Source organism: Centruroides sculpturatus, unplaced genomic scaffold, assembly GCF_000671375.1.
Source record: "Centruroides sculpturatus isolate CEXI.00-Female unplaced genomic scaffold, Cexi_2.0 scaffold32, whole genome shotgun sequence".
Lineage (NCBI taxonomy): Eukaryota > Metazoa > Arthropoda > Arachnida > Scorpiones > Buthidae > Centruroides > Centruroides sculpturatus.
Genome location: NW_019384445.1, coordinates 100637 through 112771, shown reverse-complemented (window position 1 = coordinate 112771; position 12135 = coordinate 100637). Strand labels below are relative to the sequence as shown.

The 12135-nt window shown below is 31.0% G+C and overlaps 1 protein-coding gene across 1 annotated transcript in view; it reads right to left on the bottom strand.

Moving 5' to 3' along the window:
- LOC111620348 (kelch-like protein 18) overlaps window positions 1-12135 on the bottom strand; it is a 29023-nt gene that overhangs the window by 12170 nt on the left and 4718 nt on the right. Inside the window, exons 2-3 of the mRNA XM_023362262.1 lie at window positions 3809-4106; window positions 546-768 (exon numbers count right to left, since the gene is read on the bottom strand). Coding sequence (XP_023218030.1) covers window positions 546-768; window positions 3809-4106 — 521 coding nt within the window. The remainder of the gene's footprint in view (window positions 1-545; window positions 769-3808; window positions 4107-12135) is intronic.

Below are 12135 nucleotides of genomic sequence, written 5' to 3'. Positions count from 1 at the left end.
AAAAAAAAATTAATTCTACTGAAAAGTATCAAAATTAATGTTATTTAAATTTTTACAATGTGTGTATGTGTAATAATTCAGATTGTTTAAAATTTTAATGTATGCATTGTTGTATGCTACTATTTTCGTAATAAATGTTATAAACTTATGAATTTTATAAGGTATTTTTTGATTTTCTTCGATATGTCCTTTATTTTCCCCAAAAAAATATGGTCACTGTAATTATATCAGAAAAATATTTTTTCCATGGCTTGTTCTCATGCAGTCATCAAAGCAAGGGAAAGACTGACAAAGTATTAGGTCATAATGTTAATAAACAAATCCTTTGTTAAATAAACCAACATATATTCTTAACTGGCTAATTATTTTACGGTTAATGTCACATTTATCAGTTAATGTAGAAACCCTAAACTTTTTTTATATTAAAGTATGTTACTGATTATTTCATTTGAGCACTACATGTCATTTAATTCCATATTTTCCTGCTATTTTTAATCATAAAAAAATTTTAAAAAATAGAAAACATCAAAAGTGATTACTCTTACCTTCTTTTACAGTTCATAGATGCAACTTTACTCCATGTTCTGGAATTAGGATCAAAGACTTCAACGGTGCTGAGTCTCTCGCTGCCATTGTAGCCGCCGATAGCATACAGTTTGTTATGCATAACAGAAACACCAACACGACTTCTCAACATGGTCATGGCTTCTGCCATCTGCCATCTCTCCACTTTTGGATCATAAACTTCCACTGTACTCAATGAATCGCCTTTGAAATAAAATTTCAAATTACTAAATTTATTTTAAATCTTCAATTCTAAACATATATGAATTATCTTTAATTAACGAGAAAAGCATAATATGAAAAAATAAATTATTATCTTAAAAATTAATAATATAATCATCAAATCATTGGTTACATAAATATATATCCGATAATTTGATAAGATATTTAACATAAAATATGAATACAAATGCAAAAATAAGCATAAGGTTTAATTTGGCTTATTTCTCAAACTACTAATCAGAACAGCATGAAACTTAACATATAAGCAAAACATTGCATTCTTTATGTAAGAAAACAATTGAAAAACAAAACTTTAATCTAAATTATGTTAATTGAAAAATAATAAGAACCATCATAAATCTTTTTGCAAAGAAAGTAATTAATATATGCAATTGTATCTTGCAATGCGCAGCTCTTGATTTATGATAATTGTTATAATATTTATCAACTCTGTTAGAAACAAAGTCCATTCTTAAAGAAAAATATTATGATGCTTCAAGAATATTCTTGGTGGAGACTGACAGGATGCAGCATGTCTGCCTAGAGCATCTCACACATTCTTTTGGATTTAGGTATGGAGATCTTGCTGGTCGGGCAATGTGATGAGTATATGAGTATCTTCACTAAGAAAGTAATTAACAAATGCAGCCCTATGTGCCCAGATATTGTCATCATACAAAAATGAAATAAGCATCCCTAGCAAATTCATAAAAGTGTCACATAAGGTTCCAAAACCTTGTCTCTGTACCTTCTTGCAATAATGGCACTCCTTTACAAAAACGTAGTCCAATGAGGCCATTAAACATAATACCATTCCAAATCATAATACTGTATTACCTCCTAAAACCTGGTCTCTTTCCACAATATTTGTGTGACTGTATTGGGTTTTCCACTTTCTCAAGATTCTATTCCAATGAGATTCATTCTGTAGACTGTAAGTGAACTTGTCAATAAATAAAACATTGCCTTATTTATTCAAAGTCTAACGTTAATGTTATTAACACCATCTTAAACAGGCTCTGTGAGCAGGGATCAATGGACTGAGTGAAAAAACCTGAAGCCTCCTGTACACACACTGTCAAAAAAACTATCACTAATGAGTGTAAGCAGTTCAGCAGAGAACTCCTTACTAGACATTCTTTTGATACAACATACTGCTAACGTAAAATACAGGTCCTATTCAGGCATGGTTACTCTAAGATGTCCACTTTCTGCTTGACATATATCACCAGTTCTTTGAAATCTGACCCAAACCCTAGATGTGGTGATCTGTATTTAATAAAATCTTCTTTAGCATCAACTGTGTGGTATATGGCACTGTCAGTATCATAAAGTAAAACAGTAACAAACTGTTCTCAATGGATGAATCACAACAAAAACAATGCAATGCTGTTGTTATATCTATAGAGCCTTCATATTCTGCATAAATTTGTGCTTTATAATAAAAGTATGAAACTTTTTACTACATTCCAGATATTTTCATTGTCTGGAAACATTTACGTACAATTTCCGCTATTTATTTTGTTTATTTCTGCTCTATTGAACAATTATGCTTACTTTTTGGACATATATATATATATGTATATGTAGTAGTACCCCATTAATCAAGATTCTATATCAGTGTTTCTCAACGGGGGCGATAACAGGGGAAAAACGCTCCCATGTGGGCGTTTTTCCATGTTGAGGGGGCGATTAGTAACAATTTATATTTTATGGGGCGAAAAACAATTTTCTGGGTGATATAGTAAAACATTATATTAAGAATAATTAGATATTTTATTCATTACATCCTACAATAAATAAACAAATAACATTATATGTACTAGTCACTATTCTATTCGATGCAGTACGAACTTATCGTTAGTCTTGGCCCTCGGCATCGCAATTTTGCAGTGAAAAAGTGATACTACATAATGGTTTTATTGAAGGGGACGATACTATGTTGAAGGGGGTGACAATTTGTTAGAGGCTGTGAAACACTGTTCTATATTATCCAAGACAGACCTGTATACACTAGTTTTCTTATACAATTTTTCATAAAAGAACATTTATGACAATAACAGATATTAAAAAATTATTTGTTTGAATTATTTTTTAGCATTTAACTTCAAAACAAAATGAATCATTCATATTAAAGCGTAACTACGATAATACACACTTTTGTTCTAAAATCTTTTGTACATGATAGCTATACAATAAATGAAGTAAAAATTATTGTTCTTATACGTGATTAAATACACTGAGGTATAAAGAAAAGGTTTAAAAATGATAGCATGTAAATCTTTTCTTTTATATTTGTAATTTTTAATTCAAAATTACCATGGTCATTTATTTTATGAGTTCACATTATCTGGAATAATTGGGGTTCTATTGTATACATGTGTGTATTGTGTACATATATAACTTATACAAACACAATATGTAAGGTCTATATGGTAGTATATATATCCAACTAGTGGTAGTATATATATCCACTAGCATAGCAAGAGGAGAGCAAGGGGGTCTATTATGCCCCAGGTGACACTCGCAGAGGGGCACCAAATGGTCTCCAAGATAAACAAGATTTATTTCTGGATGGGGGAAGCGCCAATAAAGTGTCGTGCCCTGGGTGCCAGTTATGTTCGCTACGCCACTGTATATAACAATAGTTTAAAGATGTTTTAACTTACATTGTGAATGTGACTACATATTTTAGGTTAAATAGAACAAACAAAAATTGTAATAAAGATAAACAGTCAGTTTTCCATCTTGTACTAAAATTAATAATTTGAAGTGTTTTTGAAATTTAATTCAATAGTAAATAATTCAGATGATTCTGGAAGAAAAAAAGATCACTTCAGAGTATGCAAGTTCTGCTTACCAGATAGATATATCACACTTATTAAAAGTCCATCTGATCTTAATTTCTAAGCATATATTAAAATAAAGAACCATACAGGTTAATGGTTAATAGCCCAATAAAAGTTAACAAATATCTATCTCATAAGGTTAGTCTCTTAAAAACATAATTAAACTAATTTACCTGCTTTTGTGAGTCCACCTACAGCATAAATCAATCCAACTATATCTGGACAACAGCGTGGTCTCGTTCTGAAACTCTGGAGAAGCGGTCTTCTTTCGGGCATGAGATGATAATCTTTTGCTTCATCCACAAGATCTCTACATCTATGAGATGTTCTTATAAGTTCCTCAGTAGCGACACGATCAGTTAAGTAATGAGGAGTGAGTAATGGCATTCTAACTTTCGTTAACAGTTCCGGCAACAATTCAGCCCGTTCCTCTATATTTTTTTTTACCCAAATCATCACAGCCTCAAATATCTAAAATTTTTATGAAATATAAAAACTGAATAATAAATTTTTACACAAAAATTTATATTTATTATATTATATTTTATAATTTGTTTAATTTAATACTAACATGTAAGTTTGTAAATTCACAGTTCATTTTATTTTACATGTTATATATTGCTACAACATGACAAAGAAATATGCATTTTACATTAATACGTACATGTGTATAGGAATATATAAATATATGTATGAGAACCTGAACTAAATAAATGAAACTTTGTGGTGGTACACCAATATATTTTGTTGTTATATTTTTATATATATGTATATACATGATTTTCTATCTTTCCTTCTTTCTTTGTTCTGTGTTCCTTTGTCTATACTTTCTGGAACTTTCGTCCAGGTGTGGGTGGTCGATGACCTAATTAGGAGACAAAGGATTAGAGATAGCCCAGAGGGCAAGTGAGAGACTAAGTGAGTACCTTCTGGCTTTGGACCTAGAAGAGGGAAGACCGTCAGAGAGAGGTCTCCAGGTCGGTGTTGCTTCGGCTGAAAGAGGCACGAAGAGCACGTAAGGAAGAAGTAGCGTTGATAAGGACATTGGCCAGCCAAAAGATAAAAGACATTTTTATTTGATTATCGCATGCGATCCGTCCCCAAAAGGAAAATTCCCAAGACGAAGTCATCCAGCAGCCGCCACCCCAATCGCCAACTCGGGTACCCGTTCCATCCTAAAATATTTCCGTTTCTCTCTTCTAATCTAACTTTCTTTTCCTTTTTCCTTTTCTTTTTAGATATAAGTAGGTTTAAGTTAGAAGTTAAGTATCTCTTTGTATCGCGAAAGTCTTGCTCGACTGTGAATCGAAAAAGGTGTTGTTTGTTCTTTTGTTTGAAGTAAGGACTCAGGAGGTCGGAATCAACAAGAACCTTTCCTGTATATGTTCACCAAAAAAAATAAAGCACTTCTTATTGTTTTATATACCCGTCTCTTTGTGAAATCAACCCTCACCACGTGCTTATTACAACAACTTTATTCAAAATAATGAAAAAACCCAATTTGAGAGATCTTTATCAGCAGTGAATATATGTCAACTTTTGTACTTGAGAGAGTTTCTTCTTACATGTTCTCAGTGTCAAGATTGATGCTTTCCTACGATCTTTTAACCTCCCGTTCGTATTCTACTGTTCTAAAATAACAATGAACTGCCAATTCAAGCAGTCACCACCAGGGTCTGAAACAAGTTAGTTCAGTGCCTCCTATATCTCCTACTCCAGTAATGGATATTGCCAATTCTCCGGGCCAGGTTATCACCTATTTCCAAACTGTTCCTATCATCAAACTGTCCTATCTCACTTCTTTTCATCTTCACCTTACCCTCTTCTTATACAAACTGTACTTCTTCCTTCCTTTTCTGGTTCCGGGGCTATACCTATGAATGCGGCCCGTCACCACTTCCTACGATGTAGATGTCTGCACAACCCTACTACCGAAGACATACCCTCATGGTTGGAATGTTTCAACAAGATGATCCATCAGGTATTTATCTTAACGTACGATCCAATGTAAGCTCTCTTTCTCTTGCATAGCAACTGTGTTGAGATTCTATTGTCTCACTAATGAAAGAATGTATATCTTCTATCAAATAAATAGTATTTGTTTTGTTTAACTTGTTTCCGAGTGCTTTTCTTCTGCCACACTGTCTCTTAGACCTCCTCCATCCCAAATCCAATTACCTATGCAGGTGACAGCTCACGTAACCTAATACAAACAAAAATAAACAGTCCTTGCAGCTTCTGTGTCAATTAGAAAAGACACAATGGTGTCATCCTGATGTGGGATCAACAATGTGGTGCTGACCCTGCAGTCACATATGAAATAAATAAGATGACAAAATCAAATTAACTATTAATAAAAGTAATAAATAATTTCAAAATTATGTAACTGTTACAAAATATTCCTGTATATAATTCCTTTCCTAAAATATTTTAAACATAATTCTTTCAACTTCAATTTTGGAAAAAATTAATACATGTATAATAAATAAAAAAACAAAAACATTATAACTTCTTTAATTTTGGATCACTAACTTTTATACTTTCAGTTTACTTTAAAAAAACTTTTTGAAAGTTTCTCTAAAAAATACAGTCTAAAAATAATTTATAATATATATATTTTTAAATATTTCATTAAAAATTTGTTATTTACAAGGGCTGTTCGGAAAGTTTGCGGCCTCAAGTAGAACTACAAACAAAATAATGTTAAAACTTTTTTATTTTTCAATGTAGTCTCCTCTGTTAGCAATGCACTTATTCCAGCAATGTTCTAGCTTTTTTATGCCATCGCAATAGGTCGATTTGTCAAGGTGTGCAAAATACTCGTTCACTTCAGAGATGACTTCGTCATTTGAGTGGAATCTCTTTCCAGCCAAGAATTTTTTTAGGTTTGGAAAAAGGTGGAAGTCACTGGGGGCCAAATCAGGTAAGTACGGGGGATGTGAAACTAATTGGAGGCAAAGTTCGTTTATCTTTAGTTCAGTGATTCTGGCAAAATGTGCAGGTGCACTATTGTGGTGGAACAGAACCTTTTTCTTCTTCAAGTGTGGCCTCTTTTCTTCGATTTCTTTCTTTAGTTTTTCCAAAAGTTTACAGTAATAGACAGCATTAATGGTCTTTCCTCTTTCTAGGTAGTCAATAAAGATGATGCCTTTAGCATCCCAAAAAACCGAGGCCATCACTTTCCCCTCTGATGGAACTGTCTTTGCCTTCTTTGGTGGTGGCAAACTGTGGTGTTTCCATTGCTTCGACTGTTCTTTTGTTTCAGGAGTGTAGTAATGGATCCACGTTTCGTCAGTAGTCACAAACCGATGCAAGAAATCCTGTGGGATTTTCTGGTAAAAGTCCAAACACTCCTTTGACATCAAAATGAGAACACGTTTTTGCTCAGCGGTCAGCAGATGTGGCACCCACCTTGCTGAGACTTTCTCATACCCAAATTTTCAGTTAGCATGTGGTGCACTTGATCAACAGAGATGCCTGTTGTCTCAGTTATCTCACGCGTTTTCAAACGACGATCTGCTAATACCAAATCGTGAACTTTATAGATATTTTCTTCAGTGACAGCAGTTGACAGCCGTTTGCTGCAAGGGTCATCTTCCACACTCTCTCTGCCAGATTTAAAAAGGGCTGTCCGCTGCAAGGGTCATCTTCCACACTCTCTCTGCCAGATTTAAAAAGGGCTGTCCATTTTTTCACAGTGGTGTGTGAAGGAGCAGACTCTCCCAAAACTTCATCCATGTCAACTTTGATTTGAAATAAGGTCAACCCTTTTTTCATCAGGTATTTTATGACCGCACGAGTCTCCGTCTTCTCCATTTTTGACAAAGCATGTGCACACTGACTATCTGCTAAGCTGCCGTGACAAAACTTTATGACAAATCAAGCGGTAATTGGTATCGTATCTCTAGCAAAGATGGCTGAATTATTCCCACCAAAAATAAAATTGATTGCAGCGCTGCATATAGGCAAAGCTGCAAACTTTCCGAACAGCCCTCGTATATATTGTAGAAATGGGTTCATTCAAATGCTTACTATTTCACTGATTATAACTATGAAATAATCAAATTATTACAAAAGTTGCTTCTAGCCCTTGATATAATAATATCAATTAGATTGGTATATATAGAATTGGTATATATATATATATTTATTGGTATATATACTGTTATATTGGCATCTTCATCTTTATATTGTATAGTTTTAGGCATAGTTTTTAAGTTCACCTTACTTTGTATAATTTTTAATATTCCACCTACTTTAGATAATACTTACTGATGATGCTTACTACTCACACCATTACAGTGGTGTCCTCAATTTATATATTGTATAACTTTAAGCTTAGTTTTAAGTTGACCGTTACTTAGTTTAATTCTATTATGGCATTACCATTAACTAACACCAACTGATGAGGGACTGTTTTCTGTTAGAAAACAGTCCGAAATGCATTTTGGGTTTTCATTTTCATACTTATGTAGTAACCTTTTGTGTTTATTAAATTTTTTTCACTTTAATCTCTGAGCGTTTGTGCCCATCATTTGGTCTGATAAGCCCTCACTATTATCTGCCTCACGGTTGTGGATATTTTAATTTAATTGATATTATTGTATCAAGGACTAGAAGCAACTTTTGTAATAATTTAGTTACATTTAATAGAATAATGTTCATTATCTGCAGATCCATTTACAATTAATAGAATTGGTGTTGCTTTAATGAAAACAAAGTATTTTGAAGTATGGAGTGAATAGGGTTTGGTTCTAGTTAGAACTTTCTCCTGCTTCTGTTGTAAATACAGCTTTTGACTTTAATCATTTAAACCAGAGTATTATTTCTATTACTTTTAAATATTGATATTTTCTGAAGATTTGAATTTTATGAATTGAATATCAAATTCCAAATTGAGTCTAATGGCTAAGATTTAACAGATTTAATTCTAGAGATTTAATTTCAGAAACATGAATATTAATTGATATATTTGTTTATTCAAATCCATGATCTTGTATTTATCAAATAGCAAAATAGTTAACAAAATAAATTTTAATGATTGATCAAATTTTTATTTTATATTATTAACATAAATACAAAATATTTTTTAATAAACTACATTTTAAATTTTATCACTATTTTTTATAAGTAATATTTCACATTAAAAATTTTATTGTTTTTAGGTTGAACAACAGTTATTAGACAAAGTATGGCCTCGATTACGTGTATTGGCCAGATCATCTCCCCAGGACAAATATACACTAGTAAAAGGAATTATCGATAGCAAATTACATACGAATAGAGAAGTCGTGGCCGTAACGGGGGATGGCACAAATGATGGCCCAGCATTGAAAAAGGCTGATGTTGGTTTTGCAATGGTATCTAATGCATTTTATATTATAACAGTAATTGTGGATAAATAATTATAAATTATTAATTAGTTCTGTTCATAAATTATATGAAATCATAATAATTTAATAATTTACTTGGATTATTTGAAAAATAAATTAACAGGATTTGATGTTAAAATATTCTGAATGTTGACAATTTTTGATGGTGTTTATGTGTCTGGTGGACAAGAATGACTTCACAAAACGTTAGTAGTGAAAAGTGCTATATTAGTAAATTACTGTAAAACAAAGTGTATAAAGTGAGTATGCCCATGTATCATATTCTTTAAAGTCATTGGAAAAAGTAGCTGTCAATGAAAAATCCAGTATTCATTAAGACTGACTCCAAAGAATTTAAATAAATGAAAAAAAATCAATAAGGGATAAAAACAGACAAACCAAATAGTAATATTTTGAAATAATAAACATTAGACTTAAACATTAGTTGTTTAAGAGTACATCATGTTAAGTTTTATTTGTATATATAACATAAAAAATGCAGAAAAGAACAAGTTTATTATCAAAATTTTTTTAATAAGATCATTCCTCAGTACACAGATATTTACTTCAAGGAATTTTACATTAACAGAACAAAAATATTTTTTTTTCTGTTACACTATTTTTCATCATTTGGGTAAGTATATCCATATAATATAAATTTATTAAATATTTTCATCTTAAATATATAATTATGATGCAAATAAAACAATTAAAACTTATTGTTTTCTCTATTTATTTCACATAGATTAGTCAATATTCAACTGTATGTGCAATAGCATCTTTTGTGGTTGACTATACTTATGGAACTCAAAAATGTGTATAAACAGTGTTTGTGGCATCCATGCCAAAAAAATTTTATGGCATGGTTGCGCAAACACTGTGTTTATACATTATTTTGAGTTTCATAAGTATAGTGTTATAGGTGGGACTGTGGAGTCTGAAGGAATTTCTGGCCCGAGGAAAAATGTGTCGACTTTGACCTGGCATTTTAAATTTAATTTAGTTTTTTTTATTTAAATGAAAGAAAATTTATTTTATATTTAGTAATTTTTAAAAATGTTTTTATATTTTGTTATAATTCATTTATTTTAAATACAAAATGCAACAATTTAATTTATTAAATATGTATCAATAGTTTTCTTTGTAGTGTTTGTGTTTAGTAGTTAAATTATCTTGACCCAATTGAATTTGAATACTTTTGATTTATTCCTTTATTATCCCTGCTCTAAATAAGTACTTCATTTTTCTGAATGAGCCAGACTAATTGATCAGAGTATATATTTTTCTTTTCTGAACAAGAGGCTGAAGTAGCTAGATTGCACACTTTTTAGTTGCACTAACTTTTCTGGAAAGGTGAAATTGAAATGCAATAGATCTAGAATAAAGATATGTAGATGTAGAATTTTATCACTCCCCTTTTTCCTCTTATTAAATATTTGTTAAAAATTAATTTTTTTATACAAATAAAATATTAATGTAAGTTAAATATTAAAAATACTAACTATAAAAGTATTTGGATAAATGCCTGGGGTTCCTTTCAGAGTTCAGAGTAGGGTAACCCCCTGTGAGTGCCTCTGCNGAATTATTACTTTTAGAAGTAATAAAATCTCTTTTTAAAGACTTGATTTAAAATAAATATTTTCATATTCACCTTTTCTTCAAAAATTCACAGCATGCTTCACGGACTTTTTGCAATTGCAGAAAAGAAGCGCCAACAAGTAAAGACTGAACATTTACAGTATTTATTCGTATTTTTCCACTATAAGCAAAATCAATCAATGATTCCAATGCTCTAGAAAAAAAAAATAATAGTTTAAATAATAAAATATTTCTTACTTTAATAAATCACTTAAAAAAAAGAATAACTGAAAAGACTTGCAATATTTTACTAATTTGATATATACAAAACACTTCTTTTGAACCAAATTTCTGAAGGTATGTTAACTTAAAACAAACTGAGATTAAATATAGCATATGCAGTACATGAATCATCTCATATTCTTCCTTTGTAATTAGGTAATGTTATCTAAATATATAAAATTACTTGTCCTGACTGACTGAATGACTGATTCTTCATCGCCCAGAGCAAACCACTGAACCTAAAGAGGTAAAATTTGGTACACAGTTAGGGTATGTCATGAAAACGCACACTAAGAAGGGATTTTTCGAAATTCCTCTGCGAGGGAGAGGGAGAGGATTAAGGCTTAACCGGAAGAATGGCTTCTACTGTACTATTTCAGATGCGATTTTTTGTTTTCAACTACATTTAGTCTTCATTGAGTACTTAGGTGTATTAAATTGATAACATTTCAGACATTGTTATAAATATTTTTATCTTTNTTATATTTGGTATATATACTGTTATATTGGCATCTTCATCTTTATATTGTATAGTTTTAGGCATAGTTTTTAAGTTCACCTTACTTTGTATAATTTTTAATATTCCACCTACTTTAGATAATACTTACTGATGATGCTTACTACTCACACCATTACAGTGGTGTCCTCAATTTATATATTGTATAACTTTAAGCTTAGTTTTAAGTTGACCGTTACTTAGTTTAATTCTATTATGGCATTACCTTTAACTAACACCAACTGATGAGGGACTGTTTTCTAACAGAAAACAGTCCGAAATGCATTTTGGGTTTTCGTTTTCATACTTATGTAGTAACCTTTTGTGTTTATTAAATTTTTTTCACTTTAATCTCTGAGCGTTTGTGCCCCTATAATTGTTATCTTTAGGTCTTCAGTAAAATGTCAGATCTAAGACATTTAGATATTTCCATAATAACTTTTCTGAGTTATACTTTGTTGTATAGCCAAAATATAATTGATTTAAACAAATGTCAAAGTTTATGCCAAACTTTGCTTACAGTAAGGCTATATAAGTGCTTTCATTATAAATAAATATATTTAATCACTAATAGAAATTTGTGAGTTGAACAGATAGTAGAGAAGCAGTATGAAAATACTTAATTTGATTTCCATTGTTTTTAATTGTTACAGGCTAAATGCACTAGCACTTACAAGCAAACATATATAGTGTATCTATAGGCTTTTTAGTAAGTATTTTTTTATAATTTCTATGCATGATCATAGATTTAAAGCCTTGAATTTATGACATT